This window comes from Channa argus, chromosome 3 (assembly GCF_033026475.1).
Source record: "Channa argus isolate prfri chromosome 3, Channa argus male v1.0, whole genome shotgun sequence".
NCBI classification, from domain to species: Eukaryota; Metazoa; Chordata; class Actinopteri; order Anabantiformes; family Channidae; genus Channa; species Channa argus.
The window spans coordinates 5647092-5662111 of record NC_090199.1 but is presented as its reverse complement, the minus strand read 5'-3'; the positions used below and the strand labels follow the sequence as shown (position 1 = coordinate 5662111).

Here is a 15020-nt window from a genome sequence, read left to right as displayed (position 1 = left end):
TGCAGAGATGTGACCTTCACCTGAATGGGTCACATTCTTTGTGTATTCATGCAAACATGCATGAAAGTACACAGGAATGCAAATACGCTCTAATGTAATGTGGCTTCTAATTCTTATACAGAACATAAATCTTCTTTATTCTCTTCCTAACTCTTCTCCTTACTTGTTATTTCTTCTTTATTTCTTTTCACTTAACGCTCAAAATTAAAGCAGTACCTCATATTTATTTGATCTTGAGTGAGGTGAAAAAATGTCATTTATTTATCTTGAAAACACTGCAGTATGCATAAGAAATGTTTAGCTATCGGACGGTTTATTATTTTACCAAGTTGTAGACCATGAGATGTTGAAATTGAGTGGGCAAGATGGCATCAATAAGAAAACCTCGCAGGAGCTGTCAAAATGACCTAATAATTTCAATTAATTACTCGCACAACAAATAGTGCATGAACACTGATTAATCTCCTTTGGTGGTGAAGGGGCAGCACTGGCTGAGTAGAGTGGCCACCCATTGACCGGAGACCCCCCCCCCATATTTCCAAGGCACAGAAAGACAACCATTCACACTCCCATTCAAATCTACAGGCAATCCAGAGTCACCAATTAACCTAACGTGAGGAAACCGGAGTAGCCGGAGGGGAAGGCCGTCTTTCTGGGCAGACCACACGGTCAGATTTGGCGAATCACAGAATAAGCCTAAAGAGTAAAAAAATATTTGCTTTCTATGGAGCCTGAGAAACTGCTGGAAAGCGATTCTGAATTGATTTTCTCTGTTTATTAGGTGATATATGACATAATAAATATGTACCGTGAAAGAAATGTCCTGATTCTGAAATGAAAGAGACGTTGAATCATTTGTTTGTGCAGTCCTCTGCCAAAATTAGCTTTAATTGAATATTTTTAAATACTTTCACAGCAAAAATTAATGAATGAGACAAATAATCGCAGAGCATGTAATTAATTATATCGATTTTTTTTTTCTAATTGCGTGACAGCCCTAGTTTTAACACGTTTCTTCCCACAAACAACTTTCAAATGCAAATTCTTGTCATCACATCCTGTTGATGAACTGTACTATAGATGCAACGTGACTGGTTAATGTGCGTTTGTGGGACAGATCCGATTGGCGGAGGTGGAGCAGGCGTCTCTGATGTCAGAACAGCTGTCAGACAAGTCGTCGTCTCCAGCGCTGCCTGATGACCTCAGCCTGGACGAACACAGCAACTATCAACTGCTGCTCAGACACGGCCAGGTACTGAAAAACACACACATACAAACATGCATTTCCTCTCAATTCACACGTATGTGCGTAGATATTATCATCTGTTAACTTACAGATTTATTTAATTCATTTTCTATTCATAAAGAAATAGCTGTCCCATTTTGTTTTAACAGTTTGTTTTAACCTCCAATGTCAACATCATCCAGCACCTTTGGGATGAATTTAATTGGTTCTGTTTTCTGTTTGCCAAACAGGGGCCAGGTCCTACAGGTCTGTTGAAACACCCCCCTCAGAAACGTTTAGGCTATTGGCTATGAGCTAACACAGATCTAATGCATAAAATACTACATACTTTTTTATTTTTTATTTTTTTATTTACTTATGATTTTATCATATCTGCCAAATTATCATCTAAACTTTGTTATTTACACTAGTCACAGCTCATGTCATCACAATTCCTCCATCTTGCTAATCATCTTTCATTATAATTTACATGCTGCACTGCGTGAGCAAACCCTGTCTCCTAAAAAAAGGACATTTCTATACTAAACTAAACTGCAAACGCATGCTGTGTGTAAAAAGACTGTTACATGCCCCTGTATTACACCAGCCCTCGATCTTCCTCAGACCCTAGGCAGCACCTGTACCTGCCCAATCTGGACATTCAAACTGGACATTGTACTGCAGGATCGCGTATTACGGCAGCAAACAAAACCGGATACGTTGCTGCAGGATCGGATATTTTTGGCAGACAAAAATACGTTGTCTGGTTACATTTCAATGATATGTTCACTATCAACGTATTTGCATCTCACCCTTCACATTACACGACAACATATTGTCATTAGGTTCACAGGAAATGTAATGTGGCTGAAATTACGTTTTCCAGGAAAACATAATTGCGTTTGCAGCGTAGTTGTATGGGGTAATGTTTAGGAGACAGCGTTGGCCTCAATAAATCACCTGCGTCTCTCCATGCTCTTAATATGAGGATGCTTATACTTTGGGTGTTACAACATTTTGTTGGTTTCAGGCTTAAAACTTGGTTTTAGGATTGTTTATAGGTTTTGGTTTGGGTTAGTTACTGTCATTGTGATGCTTGGGGTTGCAGTGCATTTTTGTCCTCACAACTATAGGAACAAATGAGTTTGTGCTTGTGAGTCTTTCATATCTCCGTCTTTCCACAAACACTTTGCTCTCAGCCCACAGCGGTGCCACCTGGCCTGTTTCATCACTCTATTATTGAAGACCTGTGCATTTGATCCAGTTTACAACCAACAACAACAGCCGAACGTATTGAACCTTTGAAGGCTGCCGTTATTTTCTTTTTACCACATCCAATTTTAATCAGACTTGTATAGATGAATAAAGGAGGCTACATGAAAAGGAGGCTTTTTGAAACTGGAAACAAATTGTACTCAGATTTCCATTATGACAAGGGGAAATAGACGGCTTCGGTCTGATACCATTCTTGCTCCAGCGATCATCGGTGCACCTGGATATCATGCTTATTCTCCCTGCTTTTCTCCGTGTCATCTTTTGATCTCTTTCATTTACTCCTCTGTCTTCAATGTGCCACTTTTCCCATTTTTGCTCTCAGAGGGGCAGCAGTGACTCCCGCAGTTCGGAGGAGTTGCCCATTCAGGGGGGCTACGGAGGGCTTCAGGCCTCCAGTTTAGGAAGTGAGGAAGGTGTCCAGGAGTTGGTGGAGGTGGGCGTTCATCTTGAGTTGAATCCTTCCTCACTGGAGCCACAAAACCAAACACATTGCACAGGTACCTGAGTACACACAGTGGTAGTATCCCACATGCTGGATTAATAATCAAGTTCTCATGTTAAACATAAATAAGGAAATAGCTACATTGTGACTGTTTTGCAGAGAAATTTTCACACCACAAAAAAACTTTTCCTCCTGGCTACACAGCAAAATCATCAGTGTTCATTCACATTTGTTTGCCCAAAATGCTCTAAATGTTTCTGTCTGTGCACCAACCGCCAGAATCTTGTAACATTTTGTTTCAGATTGATAGCCATGCAGAAGAGTAACAGTAAATCCCCATAATAAATCATTAGCCATCCCCGTATGTTCCACTTTTGCTGAATGACTCTCACTCTTTTAAAATGTAGATTTCAATGTTTTTTTTTTTTAAATAATGCCGAAATAAATGATAATAATAAATGAGGTTGAAGCCAATTGAAGCAAAAGATGCAACTGAATTTGTCACATAACAACATTATACTGGATTTGGTTTGACGGCTGGGATGGGCCCCAGCCCCCCCGGGACCCAAATAGGACAAGCACTTACAAATAATGAATAAATGGATGTCATCGAAATAATGTTGCTGCTAAAATAATTTCAATGTTAACAGTTTTTTGTCCTCCTTGCGTTTTGCAGTTAAAAAGTATGTATTTAAACGTATATTCTAATTGGTTCAAAGGTTATTTTGATTATATATTATATATTCTAATTAGTTCAAAGGTTATTTGGATTATTTTTGTTGATTATTAAGGATGATGATCAAAACTGAATGCTAAAAATACTGGGCCCCAGAAATAAACCCTGAGATACACCACACAAAATACCCTACACTCTTTCGAAAAAATTCAAGATTTAATACAATCTATATTAAATAAAAGTGTTGTAGTAATGCCTAAATACCATTTGTTATCAATTTCATATTTGTGTGTTTAGTATTTTGATAAATTGTGTAAATGCTAAAGAGGCATTTCCAGCTTAACCAAGCCATCAAAAGCAAATGGAAACAACAATGTATTCTGAACTAAACAAAAAAAAAAAAGAAAAAGAAAAACATAAATCCTGGAAAAACCTAAGCTATAACATGTTAAATTATTACACTGTCCTTTCAGATGCTGATGGAGAAAGTCATTGCGGAGATGGTGGCGAGTCTTCACCCGTGTTGCACCTACCCGCAGACTTCTTCCACCCAGCTGCGGCAGCTCATCCAAACAGTCCTGGGAAAGGTGTTAGCCCAGGAGACAGAGGGCCATCAAGGTTGGCCTCCCCAGCCTCATGGGCCTCCCTCCGCTCACCTGGAGCCAACAACAGGCCCCTGAGCTCCCAGGTATTGTAAATAGATATGTGTGTCTGGGTCGTTGGATTGGTAGACGAATTGCCATCCGTGTGTCATTACAAGATATTGGACACATAGAGTAAATCTTCCATGAACTAAAATGTTAACGCACCAAATAAACAACAAGCAGACAAAGGGGATTTGCCAAATGGCACATTTGTGGAATAAGCTTGTGATTTGGAAGTGTAATACTGTAAAATGCCTAAACATACAACTCGACCAAGTAAACACACAGTTTATCCAGAGATAATGAGGTTCACTATCATTTTGGCGGAAGGCGGCAGCACTTTATTTGCAGGCAAATCCCCACTTGACCTTGACGTGTAACCAGTCATTGAGAACTGAAGACTTCAGCAGCCATACAACTGAGTAAATAAACCATGCCAAATTATGAATATGACACTTACCACCCACCTTTGATGTCCTACAATATTGTGAGACTCAGTAGAAATTATGTCATAATTAAAGCTAGAATGTCATTCGAATTGAATCTTAACACCTCGGCTCTGTTGGCTCCTGAATAAATAACTGAAAATTAGAAGGCCCTTATTTTAGTTCTTGTTCCCGTGTAACCATGGAGACGGATTTTTCTTTCTCCCCTACCTGTTTGGTTTGGTGAGCTCGTGCCTGAGTGCCTCTCTGATCCTCAGCTGCTACAGTAATGCTCTGCGGCACTCAGCTAATTAGCCTGGCCAGCCCTGAGCCTGATACCGACTCTCTGCACACTGCTTTTCTTGGCTCGGGTTTGTTGCATTCTCTTGTGTCCCTGTCTTGCATTTCCTTTATCTCGTTACATCTTTTTCCTGTAATGTTCTTCATCTTTCCCCCCTCTTTTCTCTGTCGTTTATCCTGTCATTCTTTTTTCTCTGTTTTTCCACAATCTCACCAAACCCCTGTTTAAACACTTCCTCTTACCGTGTTTTTGTGGTTCCAAAGTAATTTATCTTAGCTTAAATCCCATGTTGGTGTCCACATTTGTCTTTTGTCTACTGATGACTAGTGTTTCCTCTCATTTCCTATACCACCCCTCCTCCTTTATGTGCAGCACCCATCCCACAGCGACTCCTCCCTGGCTACGGGCAGTTCAGAGGGAAGCCTGCAGACCACGGTGGAGGAAGGCCTCAGTTTCAGCATCTCTCCTCCTCAGGATCTGGCTCTCCCCATGCCTCTTCTGTGTTCCCTCCCCAGCCACCCCTCACACTCCCAGGGACCAGTTACAGAAAACCAAGGCCACCTTTTATCGAAGAAGCGCTGTACATCTTTCACCCGTCGGCACCAGAGAAGCCAAAGCAGCTGTGGCGGTGGCAGCACCAGCCCTGGCTGCCCCCAGCAGGACTCCATGGACCCCTCAGATGAGGATGTGGGCACAGGGACAAGCGGTGATGGCTGCCGCCAGACCTTCAGCAGTGAACATTTGTCAGAAACACTAAATAGCCTCTCACTGACGTCATTGCTCACACCTGGCTCTCTGGCGCCCCCTCTGGTGAAAAAATGTAACAGCACTGGCTCATTGGACCAAAGCAATCTATCCGCCCGGGGTAAGGATGGTCGCCACTTCTGTGGTATAGATGCCCAAGGTTACTTATCCAACCCCTGGGTGGAGGGGAGACCGCAAAGAAATGAGGACAGCGATATCACAGGCTTCATGGAAAGACGCAGCCAGCCCACAGATACAACCTCGAGGAAAAAGAGATGAAACACTTGTTGCTTCTCTTTAACCATTTTAACTAGTGGACTTTGAACAGAACGGGGAAAGACGTTTAATTCGTATCCTGTGAATCCACGTCGGAAGTTTTCTCTCGTCTTTGAATTAGCTGTTCTCTCTGTCTCATTCCCACTTGGATCTGGCTGCTTGGGATCAGTCATTTCTCAAAATGGTAAATGGTCTGCACTTAAATAGTGCTTTTCTACCTATTGGTCCTCAAAGCGCTTTACACTGCTTCTCATTCACCCATTCAGACTCACACTCCGGGTTAGCTGCTATGCAGTTGGCCGAAACTCACTGGGAGCAACTAAGTTGGGGTTCAGTGTCTTGCTTAAGGACACTTCGACATGTGACCGGAGGAGCCAGGGATCAAGCCAGCAACTGGGGGATTGGTGGACGACCGCTCTACCTCTTGCGCCACAGTCGCCCCTAGATGGCAAATGCTTCTGGGTTTGGACATCCTTTTGTTTTTTTTCCCTGAGAGCGAGGGTGTGCCTATTTAGAGAGCCATTTGAGGGACAGGCCTGAAAATTAAAGTGATTGATTAATGAAGGTGATGTTATTTAGATGAAACTGCTAAATAATTTAATTTTCACTAAGTGACAGTGGGCAGGTTTCTCAGCCTTTGTGCAAAAACAGTGTTGTAAACATTGGACAGATGACAAACTCTGAAGCTTCATTGGAGGAAGAACTGAACTTTGTACAGTTGTTTCTTTTGTTGCTTTTCCTTTTGTAATATCCATTGCTAACAGTAGCATTAACCAACCTTTTTTCTCTGCAACAGATGTGGTTGGTAACAGAAAAATTAAAGGTTGAAAGGGTGAATATTTTTTGTTTCTATTTTCTTTTTTTCTTTTTCTTTTTTTTTTTTGCATTTTGGTGTATTGAAGTTGTGTGAATGTAGACTCTGTTTGTGCTGAAGAGGGAGACCAAGATGAAAAAGGAGCGTGACTAGTCTGTAAATTGACAGAGTCTCTTTGCCAGAAAGGCACATATGTGTCTTTCTGCTGAGAATACTCGTGGGTTGTTAGTGGAAGCTTTCGCTGTGTTCTCCACATAACCATGAAAGGGCTAAAACGTACTGAGTGCAGACCTGGGCCAAATACTACAAGACAGAAATCCTTTGCTATCTTTCTCCTTAAGATAAATGCAGTATTTTCATACTGTTCTGATGTCCAATGGTATTATATATGTTTACATTTATATCTATATGTATATGTATACACACATGTGTGTATACATATAGATAGATAGATAGATAGATAGATAGATAGATAGATAGATAGAATAAATAAACATTGTGTTGTAAGGTTTTGGGTTGGATTTCCCTCAATAATATTTAACATTTTTAAATTATTAGACACTATTGAAAATTTGCTTTGTATGGAAAAAGGGCAACAAAATCTTGTTATAGCTTTGGTGTTATATGGATTCCACTGAATTCCCCAGCTTCATCATCTGTGCATCACGCTACTATTAACCTCTGTAGCTTTGCCAAATTTTACAGATCACCGGCTTTCGGTTTGTCCCTTCAGGGGTCACCACAGCGGAACATGTTCGGAACGTTGAGACGGCATGTGTTTTTACCCTCCTGCCTTTCCTATCATAAATTATTTCTCTACAAGTAGCTGAAAAATTGCTAGAAACGTGACTTTTTCTGCTTTGACATCTGAGGGGGCAGGAATACAAAGATTATGAACTCTGTGTGGTGAGGAAAATATCTCAAAGATAGAAGCAGGAAGATGTTTTAAAATAGGTAAGGGAGAGTTAAGAGCGTAAATTCTACTTTTACAACGTTATAATGTCTCTGTTTTTGGGTTAAAACCATTAGGAAGGTGTTAATTCCACTCTCTGTTTATTATATTATTGAGGTCATAGTGGTTCGTGGAGTGTATCATAAGAAGAGGTGGCTGGAATGTTGTTGGCCAAAACTTTAGAACCACCTCAATAATAAACAGCCAATAATGTTGCGGTTTACCCAGCACTGTTGTTAGCTTTTGTTTCAATAAATAGTTTGAGATGAAGATGAGGATGAAAACATTTCCATTGCATGCTTCTACTTAAATGCCCTATTTTCATGATATAATATCACTGTAGTTTGAACTTTTTACACCATAAATTTTAGCCAAAAGTCGAATATCCCTCATTTTTGTGAGTAGTGTATATAAAATATATAAATAATGGTGGGTGGTGCTAGCATTAGACTTGGGGGGGTCACTCCCCCCTGCTCGCCTTCCCCTCTTCCTGCTCTGAAACAGCCCTTCAGATATAGTGATTACCAAATCAAATAAACAAGAAGCTGCTAAACCTACTAATTGATCGGAAAGCTTTACCCCAAAACATTTAGAAGGTTAAATCTCTATACTGCTGCCAGTGCTGTTCTGTGAGCCTGAGTCACGGGAAGCTTTGACTGCACCTCTCCACAATAAGATACATTTTAGACCATAATTCCACAAAAAATATATCAGAAAAAAGTTAAATACCGTAGCTTTGAATTAAATAATCAATTTAACTCCAAGTAGGGTGACAGCTGTGTTTAGGTGTGCTGCGCCGGAATGATCCTGGGGATTCAGACGAAACTGGACGATATCTAACTTCCTTTGTCGTTGTGTGGGCTGAAATATATGTGAAGAAGTGTTGTTGTAATGTTATATGGAAAAAGTGCGTAAGGTTCTTGTTTGGTCTATTTACTGTCAGGTTTTCCGGAATTTAAAAGATGAGATTCGCAGTTAATAATATGATAATATAATTATTTGACTCAGGTCTGCTTGAGTGTAGCAAAATATTAGCGAATGACCAATGTTATGACAAGCAAATTGATTTTGTGTTTGTTCCATATGTTGCCCGATTGTGATGACCCATGTGTAAAATATTCTTGTTTCACACTGGTTGAAATTCAGGTTGACCTCAGGTGGACCTATATGCAGTCACACACAGAATCATATATACAGTAACCGATATTGAAGCATATAGCATGTCAAAGTCACAACGTAGGTGTCTGAGACGAGACAGAAGGAACCTCAGTGTTTATTTCTTCCTCTAGTTTGTCTTCATTACCTTCCTTATTATTATTCAATTGTATTACCTCCCTTCCACAGGGAAGCTGGAGTATTAAATGACCATTGGCTGCCCCCTCCCCACTTTGAGATATGCAATATGCTACAGTAGATGTGCCGTTGGATGTATGAGACTCGTATAGATAGGCAATATGGTGAGAGAAGATTATATTTATGAGTTCATGTGTTAGAATAAAATGTCACAAAGATTCAAAGTTCACTGGAAGCATGATGATGTATTCATATATTGGAGAGTATTGGAGTGTGTGTTTCCTGTTTTTCCCCATTTCCTCTGACCTGATTCTCTTTCCCCTAACTGCATGTGTTTTTTTTTGTTTGTTTGTTTGTTTGTTTTCTGAATGTCATTCTAGTGTCATATAAAAGTGAGACAGATTTTCAACAGCCTCGGTTTTTCTTTCGGAGTTAGGCCCGTTTAGCCAAATGACAAATATTGGAAAATTTCTAGAATATAATTCTGTCCAAATTTCCTTTAATTTTATAACGCTTGTACCTAGAAGCAGTATGGCACTTTGCACGGTGGTCACTAAACACACAGTGACAGCCAAAATCTCACTTTTGATCGCACTGACACGCGAGACCATAGTCTAGTTATAGCTTGTGTGGAATGCACATTTTTAATTGGTGGTGTTTTTCTATGAAACCTTTACAATGCTGCAGACAAACAACAATAATGATGTGGTGTCGAGTGATCCCAAAGTTGCAGATAATGATGCTTCCCAAGCTGTCGATTCTATGGCTGTTAGATGCCATAGGAACAATGGCATATTGACGCCACAGGGAGCCTTTGGTGCCGCTACGGGATGCACGAGAAGTGCCACCATTGGACGCCATGGGAGCGACTTTACTTACGCACAAAACTGCATTAGGGTTAGGGAAAATATGTATACAGACAACATTGGTGAGGCATAAAAACTTCAGGGTAACAAGACAAAAAAAAGGACAAAAATCCTACAAACACTGGCGTCACACACCTACTCCCAGTCTACAGCAACCACGTCTCAAACTAATGTCGAACCCCGCTCTACTGTGGGATACTGTGTCCTTTGTCTTGCAGTCGCTTTTTCAGCATACTATCTAATTTCTTAGCGTGTTAACTACTAAAGGTTTTTCTATTGTACCTCACTGAAAGCTTTGTGCATCAACCCCCAACGCAAAGTGATACCGTAAACATCAGCTTGTAACACAGTAGGACTGGACAAAGCAACACATTTTGACAACCTTGGAATGAGAATGGATTGAAATGTCAGGCCAGTCCTTCTCCTTTCTACCCACCGGAGGAGCCGGGGATCAAACCAGCAACTGGAGGATTGGTGGACGACCGCTACGATACGAGTACGATGTAAAATGACGCTGTACAACTTCATTATCATTTTTTTTTACTGATAATGCATCACAGGGTCGCTCCATCAAAAATACAAATTTTGATATATCCACTGAAGACGTGAGTAAAAAGAACTGGTGAATGCAAAGACATAATGAACACAAAATGTCACAGCAACTACTAAATCAACCAGTATTGTGGCTTTGACTTACAATGAAACAAACATTGTGGCTCACATACTAAATACCAAGATATTATATCGTGTACCACCATTCAGCCTAAAAACACCTTTGCAAAATGCATTGCAATGGCAAGAAATGGGATTCTGTAATAAAAGAAGTTTGCCGCTATATAAGTATCAAATATTCACCGATTTGTTCATCTGCCAAAATTCCTTTCAATTAAAACTTTTATGCAATTAATTTAGAATAATTAGAATTATTAGAATATATATATATATATATATATATATATATATATATATATATATATATATATATATATATATATATATACATCCACAATACTGCTGCTTCTCTTCCTCCTGTATTACTTCCATAGGCGTTCAATTTCTTTTTCCTGTTTAACACCCCCATCCTCCCATCTACCCTCAGTTACACTCAAATCCACATTAAGTGCCTCCTCTCCTTCCTTCTGATGCCGCTCGCTCGCTTTCAACTCTTTATTTTCCCCTCTGATCTCACCCAGGCCTTGGTCATTACACTGAACAGCTCCCAACTCCGGAAGAAATGTCATTAGTGAAATATATTTGACACAGCTTTGCTATCACATAAGCCCCCATAGAAATGAATTCTAACTCTATTTTCTGCTCATTTTCTGGTGCCAGAGAACAAAGCACTGGAACTATATTTTTTCCAAATCTTCCAATAAACGTGTGACACTAAGAAAAGCACATGGATGGAGATTATGGCAGCTAGACCTAGCGCTAGATACAGTTTCCCGACAGTAGGGGGCTGTGGGAGAAAGGACCTGTTTTCTGCACCCATCTGCACATAGACCAATCAGAATTAGCAGAGCAGGGGCCGAGTGGATTAAGACAGTGTCATGCTATTGCAAACTTAAGTTACATATTGTACATTTAAATACCCCACATGATCTATTTATTGTAGCTTCTCCATATGGTATAATTAGATATTCAAAAATGGACAATCAAAAGTTTTTTGGTATATGTTTTCCTGATTAGGCAGAGTGTAAATCCTATGTGAAATACGACACAGGTCTGGCAAGGCTTCTTTTTCACTGACAATTTGGAAATAACATGAGGTGTTGGTTGGGAATTTTGACATGGACAGAACCAGACGGGTCATGCACTGACAAGCGCGTGAACACAACATGCACGGCTGAAACTGCCAAACTTTTCTCTGATGGCAGGACAGGAATAGACTCAGTTGGTACCGGTTGAGTAAAGTCACTTAAAAATTTCAGCCATCAAAGCTAATCCTGTTATGCACGGAGAGCAAGCATCTGCACACACACACACACACACACACACACACACACACACACACACACAATTTAAGGGACTGCTTGACTCTGTGCCATCTTACAGCTCAGGATCAGTCCAGCTCAGAATTTGCATAAAGGAAAACCTCACACCTGAGACTTCCACCTCTCACTCACAAACATCTGGGCTTCTCCTGGGAGTCTAATCAAAGGCAGCATGTTAACAAACAGCAGGTTCACACAAACTAATTTGGCAGACTGCAATAAGCCCTGGTCATTTAATGTGACCAAGAAACAGAGTGAGACCAGCAGGCAGCGATGCAACATCTGGGTTCAATAGTTTAAAATAATGCATAAATGGATGCTGCTGTAGCTGGTGATGCTCGCCTTTATTCCTTTGGACCAACAATATTACTAAAGGCATTCAAAACTAACAACATGTTGTCCATATCCTGAAGAAAACAACCTTAATTGCCATAAAAATATGAATCACAGTGTGTGTTTGTTTGTTGTTGTTTTTTTTCTTGATTCTCGTTTTTCAAGAACAAAATTTCTCGGAAATGATTGAAAATTTGATTCGCATTGAAAAGCACTGAAAACCCAGCATTTCTCTCTAAATTGAGCTCTACTTTAAAATACACATTAAGAAAATTATGGCTTACATTAAGATCTTCTTAAACTCAAATGCCATTTTATTATTTATGCTCAACAATATTTCAGCCAATATCCCATATTTAATGTATCACCTTTTATGCACTGTAATAGTTTCGTGATTAGTGGAGCAGTGCTGTGGTCACTGATTGGAGGAAGATGACCTCTGCAAATCTGTACAGCTTCAGTGGTGGACTCAGATCGCTGAGGGGCAGTGGTGAAAAGATTTGGAGGTGGTACCAGCTTATACCTGTTTGTTCCACTGTTAAACCATCTCAGAGGGCATGTGATTGCATTTGCAGCACTCTGGGGCTGAACTTGATCCTGTTTGCGCTACTGTGGGTGTCACAGTTCTGCCCTGGCTATGACAGCTTGGTCTTTTATTTAATCTGCCCTCTACAGGTTCAACAGCCCTGACACCTGATGCCCTCATTCTATGCAGCCGGGTCATCTGTTCAACAGTCCACCCCCACTTGATTTCCCTGCATCACATGACTCTGTTCCACCAATCCCCTTGGACCTGGATGCCATCTTGACTGATTACCCTCATTATATAAACCTGCCATTTTGTCTAATGTATGGTCAGGTTGTTGTGGCTCCTTTTTGGTTTCCTTCCTTCCTTCCTTCCTTCCTTCCTTCCTTCCTTCCTTCCTTCCTTCCTTCCTTCCTTCCTTCCTTCCTTCCTTCCTTCCTTCCTTCCTTCCTTCCTTCCTTCCTTCCTTGATAGTGATGCTCTTGTTTATTTGCTTAGTGTGCTTGGGTCCTGATTACCTTTTGTTTGCTTTCTTTGTTTGGGATTTTGGCCTGGCGCTTGGACTTAAGCCATCTCCCTTCTGGACCCTGTCTGTCCACCAATAATACCTGGTCTCAGTGTAAGTTTTTTCAGTTAATTCACTTCACAGCATCTGTTGTTTTGTGTTATACAAGGTAATGCTTCGTATAATCTAGTTTGAGGTGTAGTGGGAGCACGTTAGAGTGTACTTTATCACATGTACTACACTATGTAGTATAGTGTATTAGAGGGCAGTACTTTTTGAAGAACATATTTGTGGAAGTTTGTGGGCAGCAAAGCGGGATTGGTGGATTTCTCTTCTCTTTGAGCCCCATTCGATTTCAAAGGTTGGCTCTAAAAATGTAAACTGTTGCTGGATATTGACCGGCTGTGACTCTTTTTGTAGTTAGTTAGTTGGTTAGTTTATCTTATCTATCCATCATCAGACGCTGACGCTGACTTTGGCTTTTAGGGTAAAGCCAAATTCTCCACAAGGACTTACACACTTAAGCTTTTGCACTTACTCTCCACCGACTTCTCTCTGCCTCATTGACATGAGTCAGGCTTTTTGAGAAAACTGCTTAACTTCTAAGAGACAAAGGCTCCAAAATAAGAATTAATTGCTTCAAATGCCTCTTGAAAATATTTTCCCTCAAAGCCTAATATATTGAGAGGAAAAAAAAAAAAAAGACTAAAACCCACTTGGTAATTTTCAAAATGAGCTCTGATTCAACCATCTGTGTCACTACAGCTTCAGAACACATTTGGATTACAACATGAAGTGATAACCACAAGTTAACCCTTTAAAAAAAAAAAGTGCCAGTTCTACATGCTGTATACTAACAAGACCATATCAGGTATTGAATCTGAATTTGTCATCGGTGCTACAAACTACTGCGATTTCAGCTATATTGAAATTGGACTGACCACATACAGAGACACATTCTTGGCAACGTACGTGTGTATGTGTGTGACCACTTAAAATAATTCACAGTGCAATAATTTGATAAGAGCCCTCTCAAATTAATTCTGATTCCCATTCAAACATAATTAGGCCACAGATTGAAGTGGTGAGACATAGATGCCCGATTAACCCACACACATGCACACGCACACGTGTGTTTCCTCTATGTCTGCAGTTTGATGCGCGATAAGAGGCCAACAAGGGCGAGAAAAGAGAGGCTACACAGCCCGACACACAGTCTCTGTACCTCCCCTGTCTGCAGCTCAGCCCTGACTTAAAGCTTCCACACAGGCACTGTGTTCCCCACAGGGCAGAAGGAAACAATGGGAGAAAGTGCTTAAATATGAGCTGTGTGCAGGTGCCAAGTATGTGAGGGCTCTGGCACATCCGCTTCTTTTCAACAGCAGCCAACGAGGACTGGGGAGATAATGGAAGAGTAATGGCCTCCTGTATTTCTGCTGGCAGATGCGCATACTCGTATACATTCAGTACTGTCTGTGCAGGGGCCACTCAAATGTGCAAGTGTAGCAGACAGCGTTTGTTTAGAAAGTGCTGTGAAATACATGTGTTATTTGCATCAGCAGGTTGTTCGTTATTGCCGTTGTAGCATTTATTCAGTGTTGGAGGAACGTTTCACTAGCCGCAGTAATTATTGGTGTCTTCAAGTGGGATTGTGTAATGGAATTTTCAAGAAGGCGTTTCAGCAACCCACTGATGGTTCACAACTCTTAGAAGTGTTTTTGTTGGCTTA

General features: G+C 40.6%; 1 protein-coding gene across 1 annotated transcript in view; it reads left to right on the top strand.

Annotated features, from left to right (window-relative positions):
• The window catches only part of LOC137124276 (voltage-dependent T-type calcium channel subunit alpha-1I-like), a 179138-nt gene extending 169680 nt beyond the window's left edge, over positions 1 to 9458 (top strand). Inside the window, exons 35-38 of the mRNA XM_067499102.1 lie at positions 1118 to 1252; positions 2823 to 2997; positions 4092 to 4306; positions 5361 to 9458. Coding sequence (XP_067355203.1) covers positions 1118 to 1252; positions 2823 to 2997; positions 4092 to 4306; positions 5361 to 6011 — 1176 coding nt within the window. The 3' untranslated portion in view covers positions 6012 to 9458. The remainder of the gene's footprint in view (positions 1 to 1117; positions 1253 to 2822; positions 2998 to 4091; positions 4307 to 5360) is intronic.
• Positions 9459 to 15020: the final 5562 nt, after the last annotated feature.